The 16,769-nt window shown below is 52.4% G+C and overlaps 1 protein-coding gene across 1 annotated transcript in view; it reads right to left on the reverse strand.

Moving 5' to 3' along the window:
• The window catches only part of RPTOR (regulatory associated protein of MTOR complex 1), a 150,654-nt gene that overhangs the window by 14,697 nt on the left and 119,188 nt on the right, over positions 1–16,769 (reverse strand). The window contains exons 25-29 of the mRNA XM_082492144.1: positions 10,905–11,010; positions 8,148–8,262; positions 7,538–7,662; positions 6,158–6,262; positions 1,969–2,016 (exon numbers count right to left, since the gene is read on the reverse strand). Coding sequence (XP_082348270.1) covers positions 1,969–2,016; positions 6,158–6,262; positions 7,538–7,662; positions 8,148–8,262; positions 10,905–11,010 — 499 coding nt within the window. The remainder of the gene's footprint in view (positions 1–1,968; positions 2,017–6,157; positions 6,263–7,537; positions 7,663–8,147; positions 8,263–10,904; positions 11,011–16,769) is intronic.

The following is a 16,769-nucleotide window of genomic DNA, read 5'->3' on the forward strand; positions in this document are numbered from 1 at the left end:
AAGCAGAGCAGAGCCTCCAGAGGGCAAGGTCCTGGTTTTCTGCAGAGCAGGTATTTGACGTCTTTCGCTTTGTTTCGGGAGCCCCAGGAGAGCGGGAAGGAAGCAGGGAACCGGCAAGCATGTGCTTATTTTTTCTTGCTTGGCATCAGTATAAATTTTCTGGAGGTAGGACGGACGACGGCTGTTTACACACCAGCACCAACAGCCCTCAGGCGGCAGCGATGGATAGAGGTGGGCACAGGTCAGACGTACATTCTCTTGCTAACACCGTCCCCTTCGTATCGCACAAAGCGTTACGCCGACGGGCGGCAGTGCAGCGGTGTGCTGAGCCGCCCCGAGAGAGCTGTGACGGAGCGGGAGGTGAAGCAGCCGGGCAGAGGGTCACCCTAATGCATCCCCAGACTCCCGCTGGCTCTGCTGCCTCCAGGCCGCCGAGCGTGCCGGCTGCGGGCTCTGCCCCGTGCTCACGCCAGCTTCAGGGACTGCCGGGCTGACCCGCGCAGCGGCTGGATACGACCTGGACCATTAAGTCCCTAATTCACCACCGATCCGCAATCCAGCAGCGCCGGTGCCTCCTGCCTACCACCACGCGAGAATGAACACAGTCCCTATCCTTCTTTCGGTAAAAATTCCCCACAGACACCTAGGCAATGAGAACAGATTTTCTGTGCTTTAGACACAAAACTAGTTTATTTTATCTAAATATTGCTGATGTATTTTGCTGTCAAGCAAATAGCTAATCTCACGCATTATTAAGGCTTCTTCAGTGGGAGAGAAGGAGACCTTTTCCTGCACGTTTCACGAGGAGGACACCTGGCCAGGAGACGCTGGTGAACGCTCTTCATTGATCCGCAGTTATTTGTGTGCTCGGGACAGCGCGCGGTCGCTCAGCACCAGCAGCATCGATCCAGGCAGGCAGGGGCTGCTATCTCCTTCAATGGTTCGGTGTACCGAGCGGGGAATTCCCCGCAGCCAAGTCTTGCTAATTTTAGCCCTTCCGTTTGCCAGTGGATTTGCGAGGGGAATGCCGAGCCAGGCAGCCGACAGCAGCACAGCAGCTTTGCTAATTCCTATCCCAGTGCTCTGCCTCTGAACAGTACGAGAGAGATTTGCAAGAGACCTCAAGCTAAAGAGCTCTGAATCACACACCGCTGCAATCATCTCCGTCCTATTAATCATTACAGACACATTCAGCTCTTATCAGTCAGCAAATATCAATAATTGATGAATAACCCAAGATGACTACGTCAACACTAACACCCATGGACGTGCGCACACACAAAGATGCTCGAACACATCAGCGCTCTGCTTCCCCCGGGGACGTCGGCGGCAGCGGAGGGGCCCAGGCGCCAGAGCAGTGCAGACACTGCAGTCCTGCCTCCTACAGATGGGAGCTGGGGCCTCCGTTTACCTTCCTTCCACGTGAAAGAACAGAATTCGTAAAATCTATTAGGCATATCCTTGCCAAAAGTCCACTCTTCTAGACCTCCTGGGAAAGATTCATCAGCTTCTCCTTTTCACACGATCTTTACAGCGAAAGTATGTCACAAACAGACCCCAGTAAAATCCCCATTAGCTTAACGGTGGTTCACATTTGGAACCTGTCCGTCAAAGCCTTTTGCCCAGTGATGCTTTGAAACCTTCCTGGAAAGAGTCTTGTACATCCCACCCCAACCTCTCCCTGCAGACCGCTCAGAGTGCGCCACGAAGACGCCCCTTCCCAGCGGGTGGCTGCGCTCACCCAGCGCGGACACCCTCCCTGCACGTCCCACCGCCGCTGCGGACACAGACGCACGGCCAGGAGCGGGAGAGGTGGGAGCAGCAAAGCTTTCCGGGAACCACAAGGACCCAGCAGTCATTCAAACAATGCCAAAAAATCCAACCAACCAACCAGCCAAGCATCCCGGAGCCAGCCGAGGAGGTCCTTCCCACCCAGCTGATCGTAGGTAACAGAAAGAAAGCACTCACCTCCCTGTTTACTTCTGTCAAGATAGATTGAAACCCTTCGGGCCAGACCTGTGAGAAGACAGGGATTAAGGGGTTGACGCTAAGGGTAAGTGGGTCAGCCAGAGCAAAAATAAATCTTAAAAAAAGGATTAGAAAAAGCAACTCAAATTAAAGGAAAGAAGATAACAGAGAAGCAGAAGCACCGAGAGCAGCACATGCCTCCATCCAGAGAGCAGGCACCAGTTCAATCACAGCACTCCCTGGGAAGCCATCGACGGCGGCGCCTGTCATGTGTGAAGGGAGTATTCTGGCGGGCTGACAACAGCACAGATTTGACATTTCTTCTTGAACAAGGAGACTATCCTCTGCACGATCTGGTCCCTGTTCTGCAGTGAAATGCATCAGGAAGTGACAGTCGGAAACCCATATAACCGATGGCATCTGTGTGAACCGAGGCAAGCGCAGAACAGGCGGCTTCTGCCCCGGCGGGTCTGGGCTCCCCGCGGCGAGGGCGGCTGTGCCGGGGGCTCCTCTGCCCTGTCCTGCAGGGGATGGACAGATGGATGGATGGACGGATGGATGGACGGATGGACACATAGCTCACCAGCACGCAGAGAGCACCAACAACTTACGGCTGCTCCATGTAAACTACCCTTACGTTAGCCGCAGCCTAGCTTCTAGCCGCCAGGCAGTCAGGGAGTGCTGCAGCACAGGGGGAAGCGAGAGGCACTTTGGGACAACCCTGGAAAATCCTGCACAGGGACCTCCAGGTATTGGGGAAGAGACCGGGCTGAGCCCTTCGGTCCTCCCCCGGCACCCCTTCAGAAGGGATACGCCGGTTCTCTGTCCCGATGCGGAGGAGGGGAGACACGGTGGGCGTCCGCAGAGAGCCCCCAGAGCTGGGGAGGGACCGGCTGCGCAGACGCCGTCTGGTCATCGCGCAGCAGCTGGTTACGCTTCTGTATTTTTTCAAATTCCAGAACTGTACTGCTTTAGAGGGAAAAGCCATTCTGACCGGGGGATCGTGGCTTGTTTCCCTGTGTCACAAGGAAACGATACAGCCCATGGCAGTGTCGTTCAGGAGCACGAGCGTGGCCGCTTGTCCTAAGGGACAGCCTGAGCGCAGCGCCAGTCCGCCCAGCAGCACGCGCTCGGAGCGGCTCCAGACTGAGCTCTCCTGCGGACACCAGGCGATGGATGGGGCTGTGCTGCTCTGCAAGCTCCCGCCGCTCACCGCAGCCTTCACGCACCTTCTTCTATAGAAATTGCCAGAATTCCCAAAGCCTCCTGCTCTGAAATCCCAGCTCCGGAGTACATCAGGTTTATGTTCTTCCTACGCTGCTCAATAGAAAATGCGTAGTTCTTCCTACGTCTTCTGAAACACCAGGCTATAAACAACCGGCGTTTTGCCTCTTTCTCAGCCCCCTCCACCGCTCGCACTGGGGACTCCCAGTCACCGCCGTACGCTACAGCCCCTGGCACCAACGCTGCTTTAAACACCCTGATTTTGACTGAAAGAGACTTTCTTGGTGCATCATGAGTGCAGATCAAAACAAGATCAACATCAACAGATCTTGTGTTGGAAAAAAGAGGGTGTCCACACAGTAGTTTGCCAGTCTTTAAATTACGACTCACCTACCCTGAGCCTCCAGTCAGCCACTAAGCGCAATGAACTGGGGCCTGAGCGAGAGTATCCCCGCACGGGGGTTTAACACGCTAACTTGGCCGTATCAGCTCACTTCTCTTACCTCGGGCTGCACACCACAAACAAGTCCTTACAGAGCATAAAAGTTAAAGTTCTGTGCCTCACCCCCATCTGCTCCCCCCTCTCAGGCGGCCCCTGAGCACGTTATTGTTGACCTCCCATCACTCCGACAACCCAGGGATGCTTTTCAAACTTCCAAAGGATGTATTTAGGTATTGCATATTCCTCTCTCCTTTTACAAGTGGGAAAACCGCCTGGAAAGGTCAGCATGCCGGTTGCTGTCAAGACAACTATTAAATTCAGAGCTGAGTATGACATGGGGAGAAAGGGTGGGAGAGGAGAGAAGGAAATCAAAAGCAGGAGCAAACAAACTCCAGCAAAACTCCTGAGCTCTGCAGCTTCAAAGATGCATTTTCAGTCTTACGAGCCAGTGCTGGACCACAACTATGGTCTCGGCAGCAAACGGTAACTGTTCCAGAGTCTCATTTCCGAGGGGACTTGATCCACACAGCTCTTTTGAAGTGACTACATTTCTTTCTCTCTCCACAGAGAAATCTGTCCCTCTCTTCTTCTGAACCTCATTCTCTTGCTCCAAACAGGACCCAGACTTCCTTAGACCGTAAGGGAAAGAAAAGGGCAAAACCCCATAATCTTAAAGAGAACAGACTTAAAGGTTTCAACGCGCTCGTTTTGGCAAGTGTAACCATGCAACTCTTACAGCTAACTCAGCTCTCGCCTCAGCTCTTGACCTATTGTGCAATGCCAAACACTGATGCTTCCAACCCTCCCTTCTGCCCGGGAGGGCGCAGAGAGCGAGGCACAACCAGCAAACGCGACGCCTCCAGGAGCTGCACGGGGAAGGTAAGGCAGGAAAATGGCATTAGCCTGAAGGAGTTCCATCGCCAGTTGTCAGCATCCGCCCCGAACGCGACGGATGATGCAGCAAGAAGCCGATGATCAGAGCAGCCCGGGGGTATTCCCAGTCATTTGGGAGAGTCTGTTACTGGCACCAAGGAAGCAAGATCCCGAGTCCAGGGATGGTAAACCCTGACCAACGTCCTTCGGGAAAGCTGCTGCTGACAAGAAATACAGACCAACCGGAGGACCTGACAAAGGGCAACTTGCAATGGCTACTGGACACTTTCCTCTCCACCTAAGGAGACTCAGGGCTTTCTCCACTTGGTGCATTGCCACTGTTTTCCTCCTGCTTTTATTGACATCTCTGCAAAGAGCAGGTTTTGGCCATGGCGACTTTCACAGTGTGCTGCAAACTTCCAGCAGCTTATAATCAGTTTTGTGCACAGACAGCAGAGAGGCACAGAGCCTACAGTTCCCTCAAATACAGCTCCTCCTTCCTAAAACATCAGAGGTGAACCACGAGGTGTTAAGGAAAACATAACAGATACAAGCTCAACAAGGCAGCACCCGTAAAATCCAATGAACAGCTGAAAGAGCTCTGTCAGACTCCTGTGATGAACCACATAAGCTCAGAAATGAGAACTGTCAGATTTTAAGGTCAGGATGAATTATGACGGTCATCTCATCCGACCTCCTGCACAGCGCGAGCCCGGGAGCCTCACCCAGCAGCTCCTGCATCAATCCCGCAAGTGCTGATTGAACTACTGCACAGTCAGAAAAACTTGTAGCCTTGATTAAAAATATTCAAGCGACAGAGAATCACATCAGCGCATCAGTACATCGCCAGGTCTCAGAAGGACAAAACGTCCACCTCCTTTAATGTCCTAAAATAGACTTCAGGGCCACGGAACCCGCTCTGCTGCGTTCAGCCTGTGCGTGGCCATATCCCAGTGCTCCTTTGCACTGCTTTTTCCATCCAACTTTTCTAACGTTCCAGGCAGGTCAGTGTCTAACTGTGCTGTCCTTCTGCACATGTCAGATTTAGACTGCGTATTCTCTTGCCACCTCCTGACCCGCAATAAACAGCGAAGAATACCTGCCAAAATTTGAGCTCAGGCTACAGGAGGTCACAGGTGCAACATGCAAAGCTGTGCGAAGGCTGAGCAGCCCATCAGAAGGAAAGAGGCAACACGTGAGCTACTACCCCACCCGAAGGGGCAGAGTAACCTCCTGCCACGGCGAGCACGGAGGGGCAGCGCCCAGTTCCACCGTTGTTCTACAGCTCTCTCCTGGGGAACACAGTTAAGGGGAACGCTTGGGCAAGACAGCTGCTGGGAAGCTTGCAAAGGCTGAGGACGTCGTACCCTTCTGCTCCCCAGCAAGAGGCTGCTCGGGTTGTTCTTCAGCGTGCGCGTGCGAGGTGGCCGTGTCGGGCTTTTGGTTTTGTTCGTTTGTTTTGTGAGAGCTGGGAAACGAACTCCTCACCAAGGCCTGGCAAAAGGCCGTCCCAGAAGGCAGAGACTGTGGAACAAGGTTGGTACTGATGGCTGAAGTTGAGAAACCCATTTTACTCTCCCCATCCCTAGAACAGACCCCACCATCGCAAATTGTTTTTACCCCATCCAACAAAACTTAGCGGGGACCCACCTCGTGTAGTGGGCAGCATGTCTGACAGCCCCTGCCAAGCAGTCACCATCTCCGGGTTCTTTTCCAGGTCTGCAAAGTTCTTCCACACTCTGATGGCACCATCGTCTTGGGGAGCACAGAAAAAGAGAAGACAATGCAACATCACCGCGGATGCAATGCTGGTGATTACTTCTGCACAACACAGAAGAACAGAAGCGGAACTGCAGTCACACAAACTCCGAAACTGAGAGAGTCACTTGAATTTAATCTTTTTTATTAGTGTTGTTTTTCCTCTCTAATCTTACATCCATGAAACCTACTGCATTGTTCTACCGGGAACTCTTCTGGAAGAGCTTAACTCCTTCCCTCAAACAACACCCGACATTAGATGTCGCTCCATTTCTTTGACCCATTAATTTTCTCTAGGATTCGTCTCTCTCCTCCTTGCTACTGGTGCCGAGTGCTACAAAAGTACCCTACTAAATACAAAATACAACCCCACAGCAGAACTTGAATCAAAGCCCAGCCCATCAGCAGCAAATCTTTCAAGAACATCGTGTATTTTTTCAATTTGTTCCCCATCTGTGAAACTTTTGTGCTAAGAATCAATAAATTGAAAGGAAAATGTCCTAAAGGCCCTCTCAGCTCCTCTTCCACCTCTCTTAATTATACCCAACCTGTACGTTTCGGCATGAAGTTTGAGAAGCTATTGAAAACACTCAGACTGACAGGTTTAGAATGGTTCCTTGGGAGAGAAGCAGATCTTACTCACAGCTTTACAGAGCAATGAATGGGAAAGAGCTCTTCATGGCACCTTACGTGATGCAGCGGGGCACCCTAGAGAACTGCTTCCCCTGGGTGAGATACACGGGCTGGAGAGAAACTCAGAACTATTTGAGAAGTTTAGGGCTTAAAATAAGCCCTGCCTGCTCCAGACTTAACAGCACAAGGGACAGAATTTGATTTCTTCTACTTTGGTCGCAGCACGATTTCCTTTTCAGCTGTGGACTCGGCAGCTTTTAACCAACCACCGTCCGCTGCCCGAGGTGCCGTACAGGAGGAGGGTACCCTCAACCTGCGATGAGAGGTCGAGACTCCGAGTGATGTAACGAGCTGCGACTGCAAATGGTTTCAGCAAGTGTCTGACTTGTTACTCATTTGAAAACCTTTGCGGCACACACTTAAGCAGTTAAGATATTTCAGCAGTGCCAGAAACAACTTTCAGCTTTGATCCGGGGAATGGCTCCGCAGCTGCGACGGGGCAGGTCGCGGGGAGGGAAAGCTCAGGGTGGGCCAAATTCACCGCGGGGACAGCCGGGGGACCAGAACAGCCCACACGGACTTTAATTGTGTAACAGCCCCCCAGTGCTGCCCCAATATGTGGGAAAAGATGTCATTTACCTGTGGCAGTCAGCAGCAAGGAGCAGTCCTGTCCGTTCAGGTACTCCATCGCTGTGATCCTGGTGTATCGAGGGTTCCCGTTGTGGAAATAGTCCAACTTTTCCCCTTTCTCCCAGTCCCAAAAACTGGGGGAGGAAAAAACCATCACGTCAGTTCTTGGTTCTCTGTGCAAGCTATAAAAGAGATCTACTCATTACAGTGAAACTAAAAATGATATACATTGGATATAAATTTGTTTTTCTCCTTCGGTATTCAGCATCATTTTATTAACAATGTATGTCAACCTTCTGCCAAAGAAATAGGATAAAAGCCCCATTGTAAGTAACTATTATAAATCTGTCGGGATTCACTCACGGCCCTCTAACCCCGCACCTCCCCCAGGAAAGCACTCGGCGCTTGGTGCAAGTACGGCACTGAACGCCGGGGGTACTCTGCCCCGTCTCCCTGCCCCGAGAGAGGGAAGGATGGCCATGAGGGGAGCGGGGAAACGGAACAACATTCGGCAGCGCTACCCCGTGCCAATCCATACGGAGCCTTTGACGTGCGGCGCTGGACCGTCCGCAGGTGCTGCGGGGCCGCGAGCGCTCCAGAGACCCGGGGAAACCCTTACCAGATGCTGTCTTTGTCGGCCACGGCGATGCAGGGCGTGAAGGGGTGGAACTTCACCACGGAGGGGACGCCCGGGTTCCTGTTGAGGAAGATCTGATCGTCCAGCCGGGAAATGCCTGCGGGGGGACAGGAGGCAGCCGCGGCTCAGCGCCGGGGAACACCCCGCCGAGGGACGGGGCTCGGACCCCCCGGCTTCCCACGTGCCACCCTCCTCCCCCTCCCGCCCAGTTCTCACCAACTGACCCCCAACACTCTCCTCCTTAAGAACCTTCTCAGGCCCCCGTTATCCGACAGCCCCGGCTGCTCCGTGCTCATTGTCCCACGGCTTAAGGTGCAAACTAAAAATTGTGGGGACAAATCAGGGGCTCCTTTACTTTGGGAACTGAAACGAAGGCAGCAAGCAAGCACAACCCAGCCCCCAGAAACACCTGCTTGTGCTGACAGAAAAATAAACATTATTTTTTCAAAGTAAAAAAAATGAAAACGCTTTTTTTCAACTTAAAACTTCAGACTGGATAAGAGAAGGCTCAGGGGAGACCTTATTGCAGCCTTTCAGTAGCTAAAGGGGCTCCAGGAGAGCTGGCGAGGGACTTTTTACAAGGGCATAGAGTGACAGGATGAGGGGGAATGGCTTCAAACTGGAAAAAGGGAGATTTAGATGAGATAGGAGGAAGAAATTCCTGACTGTGCAGGCGGTGAGCCCCTGGCGCAGGGTGCCCCGAGGAGCTGTGGCTGCCCCATCCCTGGGGGTGTTCAAGGCCGGGTTGGACGGGGCTGGGAGCGACCTGGGCTGGGGGGAGGTGGCCCTGTCCAGGGCAGGGGGTGGGGACTGGGTGGGCTTTAAGGTCCCTTCCAACCCAAACCATTCTGTGATTCTATGAAAACACCTTATTTCATTTTAGCTTGTGGATTATTTACTTAACCTTTCATTTCAGTTCTTTTAAATTTTAGGTGAATTTGCAAATGAAAAATATATTTTCCACGGAGACATTAAAATGATGGTTAAAGACCTTTCTCATCTTTTCTTTAGACCAGTTTGCTATTCACTAACAGTTTTGGTACCCCTGACACTGCGATTTTTTGGCACAGTATGAATTCATCACACAAAACCCTAAGCCCAGGAGACATTTACTCAGTTCTAGTTTGTTTTAGAATGCATCCATTTAATCTAATTTTCATTAAAGACTGTAAGTCTATTTTAATTCTTTTTAATATTTCACATTTTCATTTTTTTTTAATGAATACTGGCATTTTAGTCTCTCAGGTCAAGCAACCAAATATGAACGCTGTCTAGAAAAAGACTTAACTTCTTGAGGCAAGCATGAAAAACCTCCTTCTTTGTATTCAAACAGATCTCCCAAGCCACCTCCTGGGCTCCAGTCTCATTTCTGTATTACTCTGGTTCATGAACTTCCGCAGTTTCACGACATTAAGTCAGCCATTGCACTGACTCGAGCCCCGCAAACCTCCAGGGAAGGAGGTACACGCAGGAGGCTGAGCCGTGGGCAGTTCTTCACTCAGTAAATAGTTATTTCCAACGCCGCGTGCCCCAGCGAGCATCCCAGGAGAGGACCACCCCCCCCCCCATAGGGCTCTGCCCCGGGGAACGCTGCCATGAGAGGGGCTCCCAGAAATGCCACCCCCCAGGCTCTGTCATCAGGGCACACACGCGGGAATAATTTCAGTGTGCAAATTCCTGAGGGCACTTCATTGGGCTCCACTATATTCAAATAAATTCCTGTGCTAAAAGAATTGTAGCCCAACCGCTGCCTCATAGAGGCATAAAGAGTCATAAAAAAAGCCGTATCAGCTTTCTGGAGAGTACGCGCTAACGAAACACGAACCTGAGGCTCATGAGAGGGAAACGCGTAAGCGCACATAAAGCCATATGTTCAAGTATTAAAAATGTAGTGGGGTATAAGGAGCAAGCAATCAGTCACAGGGTTCAGCAGAGCGGGGAACGTGGAAGACAGTGCCGCGATGCCTTCTGAGCGCGCGGAGGGCGGGTTTGCCGCGACGGCCGTCCAAGCGGCGTCTGACACACGTCAAACGCTCTGAGCCCTCTCGGCCAGACCGCAGCTCCGAAGTCCACCCTACAATATCCTCTGCCTTCTACCCCTTTAAAAACATAACCCACAGCGTCCGCCCGAACAGGACAGGGAGGAAAAGCCCAAATGGTAAATCAATACCATCTGTTAAGGTTCTCGGCATTATTGATTTCACGCCGACTGCTCTGGCTCTTGCGGAGGTGCCGGCTGTGGTCGGGTACGTGGCAGAAGAGCTCAGCTGCCGCCCGCCGGCCCAGAGGGCTCAGGAGCCAACACTGCAGATCGGACGCTCCGCCAGTTCTCGTCAGCGGGGAGCCGGCGCTCACGGCGAGCTCTCGCAGGCTCCCCAGTCCCGACAGCTCCGCCGGCCCGGCGCGGCGCCCCGGCTGGGCACTCCGCTTGGGCCCGACCACGGCGCTCTCTAACACGGCGCCGCAGTGCCGTCTTTGAAGGGGAAGGCAGACGTCGGACATTTTAAGTGTCCGCCCCCCTGAGCTGGCGGACAAACCCCGCAGCTGCGAACGGAAAGGGGAGTGACCCCACACGGCACAGCCCCACCTGCACAAGGGGAGAGCACGGGCACCCTTCCACCCCGAGGGGCAGCACGGGACCATCGTTAATTGGGGTTTTACCATTGAGCATCCTGACTAAGCGCGGTGCTGGGAGCCGGAGGAAGCGGCCCCCAGCGCGGGAAGCGGGACGTCACTCACCCTTCTGGATGATCTTCTGGGCTTGCTTCCTGACCCGAGCGTTGCGCAGAAACCGCCACTCTCTCTCCTTGCGAATCTGGCTCTCCAAGTCATGCTCTTCCGGGATCTTTTGGTATATCAACATAGTCACAACACAAAACAACAGTAACGATCACAACTCCATGAATGACCATTGTAACACACGCTCGTACACATGCACGTCAGACTAAGCCATAAATTCTTTAGGGTCTCCAGCTTCAGGCAGTAAACAGAGGAGCTCGTGGGACCTTATGTTATGAGATACTTGAGCATCTTTCTGATCTAAATCTTCCCCATCATCTGCAATCTCTTCCCTTTTCCTTTTGCTGTCCTACATTTTGTTTTGTCTGTAAGTCGTAGGCGTTTCTCCAGAGTGGCCGGGGCTTTCCGAGGAGCCACGCACACTCCAACCGCCCGTCGCCGTAACACGTGCGATGGGTCGGTAAGGAACGCTTTCCTGCCGCACACACCGTCACCCTAACTCCTCTCCCCCCTGAACAGTGCAAGCCCAATTTCAGTGCGATACAGATTACTCTGCTTAACACTTTTCAGCTGAAAAGCATCACGTAGCAATCCTGAGATTAAAGAGAGAGCCGAGCTTTGATACAGACCGAAAGCTCAGAGCACATTAAAATCTTTCTTTCATTGCTAATAGATGACTGCAGGCCAAAAAAGGCATTACTTTATTTTCAAATCCCTGAGACGCTCAAGTTACCAACATCATATTTTACTAGTAACGGTAACTGTTTTACTTTCCAGACCAGAATTGGTTCCAAGAAAACAATGCCCCCGTGTCACCTTGGTTTGATTACACACAACGTTCCACCTGAAACTGGAGAGAGGCCCCGCAGCACTATGCAGCCACTCTGACCCCTTTTATTCTATTTATTCACACCCCACAGCTCCAGGCTTCGCCGTGGGGTCCCTGCAGAGTCTGTCCCCAGCCGGAGGGCCGGTCAGGACTCCGCACCGGCGCTGCCGGCAGCTCCTGTCGGGGTCCGGTACGTCGAGGGGCTGCTCCTAACGACTGGCAGAGATCACGGGCATCCCCGCCCTTCGTCAAAGTACAGGATCAAAAGGAATAAAATCCTATGATCTCCTCCCCAAAACCACGGCAGCAGTCGCGTATGAGGTGTCTTTTCTTTAATGCTTAAAAAATTGGCCAAGGCTAGTAACACCACTGCGCTAGAAACATCCTTGGATCAATTAAGGAGCTGAGATCCAGGACTCGCATCTGGCCTCTTCTGACGAAGGAAACGAAGGCGGTTCCAAAAGGAGTAACTCTCGGAGAAGGGAGAGGTGAACGACAAGGGCCCGTCGCTCCCTCCCCATCCCCCACAAACACACACCTTTTTTCCTTAATGAGACAGCACTTACATCCTCTGTCACTATTACATAAACTGTCTTCAAAATGCACTATACCTTGGGAAACAACTATCACTGAGCTGAATTTCTGCTTCTTCAAAATAAATAAGAATAAGAAACCCACCCTCCACCTTTCCTTCTGGCAAAAAAACCCCAACATTATTTCAATTTTTCAAGAATACAACATCTATTAGAAAGGCAATGACAAATGACCAATAACGTAAAGCAATAAACAAACCTAAGATAAAATACATCAAAGGAGATTCGAGAGCGGAGAGATTACAGCTACACCTTAATGAAAATCCAGCTTCTCTGGGAATAAATTAAAGTGAGACCTAAAAGGCCAGGGGAAGACAAGGGAACGAGTAGAATGGCAAATTCTCCTCCAGGCACTCAGCGGCTTTCACAGTTTAGGACTACGAAGTTCGCAGCCACGCAGCTGAGCGAAGCACTCTTCATTCCCGCAGGTAAGAATACCGGTTAGAGGAGCCGCTGGGCTTTTCGGCTCTGAAGAAAAATAACTGCGCTCTTCCAAGGAGGCCGAGCAGGCGGTTGCTTTTAGCACCTGGTATCAGTAACAAAGATCCCTCCGGTAAGGAGGTGTCCCCGGGTACGGCCCCTGGACGCTGCAGCAGCGGCAGCCCCCGTACGGCAAGAGGAGCCTCAGAGAGGGCTGGAAGAGTGCGAGCGAGTGTAGGGTGGGACGCCCTGACGAGAGGGAGACGGCGCGCCGGCTCCAGTCAAGAGGAAGAGCAATGCACAGGTTTCGGTTCCCAGGTTTGCATCCGCGCTGCTGGTGTGCCGTGTGATTGTGACAAACCCGACGCCTGCACACCTTCCCCGGCAAAAGCCCCCCCTCCCCCAGCGCCGCACAGAACGGACGGACGTCTCTACGCGGCCTGTTCCGCCCGAGGCGCCGGGGCACCTCCTGCAGCACCCGCCACTCTCCTACGCTCTGGGGCGGCCTCCGCCTCCGCAATCGTCTCTTTGCCGTCCTCGTCTTCCTCTTCACCCTCTGAAGATGGGAACAAGGGGAGCCCCAGGTGCTCGCCCAGAGGACGCTGTGTTGGGAAGGGGTTAGAGCCGTGTCGCGCGTTACGATGCAATCCGGCTCCTTGCAGCAGCAGAACACTAAGGGCATATGTGGAAGTCTTGGCTTCGCTACGGCTGACTCAACCAACCATCCTCTGCGCCAACCGCTCTGCAGACGGGGGGTGTCATCACCTTGGAATTCGTAAGGGAGGTTCCCGCAAAGATGCTTCCGCCAGGATCTGTGTGTGTCCAAGAGCTTCCCCCAGGTCCAGCTGGGATCACAGCTGAAAACGCCCAAAATACACTCGCTGAGCACCAGACACTTACTCTCGGTGGCTCTGCTTCTGATCCCGACCCCGGGTCTCACCAGTCCCAGGGTTACCATGAAGCTGATTGACGCCGGTTGGAATCTGGTGAAGGGGCAAGGTCAAAAGAGAAAGTAACGGGCCCTGAGGCTGCACAGCAAGAAACCTGCCGGACTCTGCCATGCTGTGGGAGGGTCACGGAGCTTGGAGACGAAACCGGCACGAATAACGTGGGTCCTTCCAAAGTGTTATCAGTAAACATACAATACACCTAACGAAATAAACTCTGTTGAACTCAACTTATCCTTAAAAGCGTTGCCAACAGCTGTGACCTAGCAGAGACGCTCTGCACGAGTTCAGTTACGTGTGACAGAGGCAATTAGTGTACTTTGGCTAATGGGGCAAGGTTTCGGCCGACCGAGCAGAAAGAGTCAGAGCGCGCAGGAAAATGCAACCCTCCCCTCCCAGGGCCACCCACCCGCGGGACGGGGCTGTGCGGATGAGCCTGTCCGGAGGGAGCAATAACCTATGGAAACATGAACCCCAGGGAACGCGCCACGAGGGAGCCGCTGGTGACAAACAAGCACGGGAGTCCGTCCGGACGTGTGCGTAGCACAGAGCTGTGACCTCTGGCCCAGCTGCTGCTGGGAAACCAGAAATTATTGTTCAACAGAACTACTATTCAGGCTCATCATCCACGTCCTTGCCTCCCTCCCAGCCAGCTCCCATTTAAGCATCCGAACGTCGTTTCAATGAGCCAGAGCCCGGTTCTGGCTGTGGCTCAGCTCCGCCACGCAGAGCTCCCAGAGGCAGGTGGGAGCCACAAACAGTGCCACGCGATGAGGACCACGCCACGCCACCGACTCCCAACACCTCTGAGCTTCCACCCGGACAGAAACCAATTACGACTCCGAAACCTCCCACCAAGCGGTGTCATTCGAAAGCCAATGAAGTTTTTCTTCTTTAACACTTTGTCTCTCCCTCTCAGCATGGGAGTCGGTGTTTGGAGGGGAGCAGGGAAGATTCAGCTTTACTGCATTTACAATGGCTCCGGTCGTAAATACAGTTTTTCCCCGGTTGAGGTTACTGCAGCAATCGCAGGGAAGGCTCCTCCTCTACCAGGACTGGGAACAAGGGCCAAGACGCAGTGCCGAAGTGAAGGCAGGGATTTATCGGGAAGGACTTCTTATGTAATTCTCACCTTCCAGGATGCTCACCAGCTCCTGCCTGCGTGTTCTGCCAGCCCTGGAAGTAACAGACGCTGGCGCCCGCTCCCCTTCGCTCAGGGCTTCCTGACAGCTGGCACCACCGCTTTCCTGTGCCGCTCGCTCCAAGACCGCCCGCGGTTCGCAGAACAGCCTTTTGCCACAGGAGTTTTTAGGAAGAGGAAAGACTTTTGCAGAGATCAGAGCTGGGGTAGGTATCTGTTCTTCCTGGCACACTGAGAATCCACAATGCAGTATTTTCTTTCTCCATTTATTTGATTAGATAATCGATAAATCAAATTCGGTATGATGGCTTGAAACGGAGCCAGTGATTTACACTGGAAATTAATCCCTCAATCTTTCCAGTGAAAGCATTCTCAGAGCAAGGTCTATGAAGCAAAACTAAATTCATAAATTAAATATGACTAAGATGCACTCACAGTCATTTTATGTTTATTCATTACAGGAATAGTTGTCTCGTCTTTCCCTGTTTACGATGGTAGGCAGCATCTCCAAATGAAGTATTGGAATTAAACATCAATGTCATCTTTTTCCATCAGCACTCGGTAGACTTTACTCTCTGCCTTCTTTGTGAGGCTGAGGCTCCCGCAGGACCGCAGCCACCAGCCAGGGCTGTTTGTTCCTTGTTGCTGCAGGAACAGCCATTCCAGGAAAGCGGCGCTCCACAGACGCTCAGCCCACGGCGGGATACTGCACGGCCCGTCCTGCGCCCGACAGCACCGGCCATCGAGAAACGCCAAAGAGACCTCTCGTAGAGGGACTTCTCCCCCTCCCCTGCACACGCACCACCCACTCTAATTACAGAGATACACATCGTTCCCTCTCAGTACGCCATAACGTGCAAGTTTTTCTGCGGAAACCCTCTGCTCGGCCTTTTAAAGCTGCTTTACGGAAGTAATGGGGAAATCAATTCTCTTCCTTATTTTATTAGAAAACACAGTTTTGTTTCGCTCAAACTTTACCTAAAACACTGCTGCTGAGGACAGTCTGTGCTCAGAACACTCAGCGAACACTCAGCCCCGGTCAGTGAGTATTTCCAAGCGAAAGCACTTAGGAAAGCGTGAAAAGGCGCAGCGCTGTCACACGCTGCCCCTCCTGCTGCGCCGGGACCCGCCGACGGGACAGACCCTGTGCGCGGTGCGCACAGCGGTGCAGCGCCTGAGTCTCACGGCGAGACACTGTAGGCTCTGGGACTCGCTGGGTGCAGGGGAACCCTCACTTTCCATGACTCCCCCTCCCTGGCTTCCCTAAACAAGTACAGGAAAGCTCCATATTTTTTCGTCCCTCTCCTTCGGTAATTTTCTCTATTTTATGCCCATGGAGTACTAAACCCACCCCCCCACACACACACACAGAGCTCCCCACCTACCCACTCAGCCTGCCTTTGATTGGCTGTCTACCATGATTCATTTCATTAATAAAGACACCCCTCTTCACTGGGAAAAGCTTTCCTTAGAAAGTAGACAAATGTTTTTAATAAGAACTAAGAACCAGAACAACATCCTCCTCCTCCTGTACTCTCTTCTGGACTTGAATCAAGACACCAGAACTTATCTTGACGAGAGCAAACCCTGGTTGAAAGCTTGACCAAGCAACCAAGCCCCACGGGCCAGATGTACGTCCTAATGAATTACTCTGCTAACGATATCAGAAGACAGTTAATTTCACTGGCAGCTGAGGAAGTGTCAGGCAGTCGCTTCACCATCTCGTCTTTCCTCAGGGTGATTCTCTAAAGGAATCAGAGCTATGCAGAAACTGGCTGCCGTGTAACTAGTTTTCTGATATCCTTGAACTTGGAGGCAATTACCTCACCTGATCATCAATTTAGTGTGCCTAAAGACTGGAGGAAGAGGTGACGGATGGCTCAGTGGCAATTCTTGGATGAGGCAGCACATAAAATGTACAATTTCTTCATTATT

Source organism: Vanellus vanellus (assembly GCF_965231255.1).
Source record: "Vanellus vanellus genome assembly, chromosome: 17".
NCBI lineage: Eukaryota > Metazoa > Chordata > Aves > Charadriiformes > Charadriidae > Vanellus > Vanellus vanellus.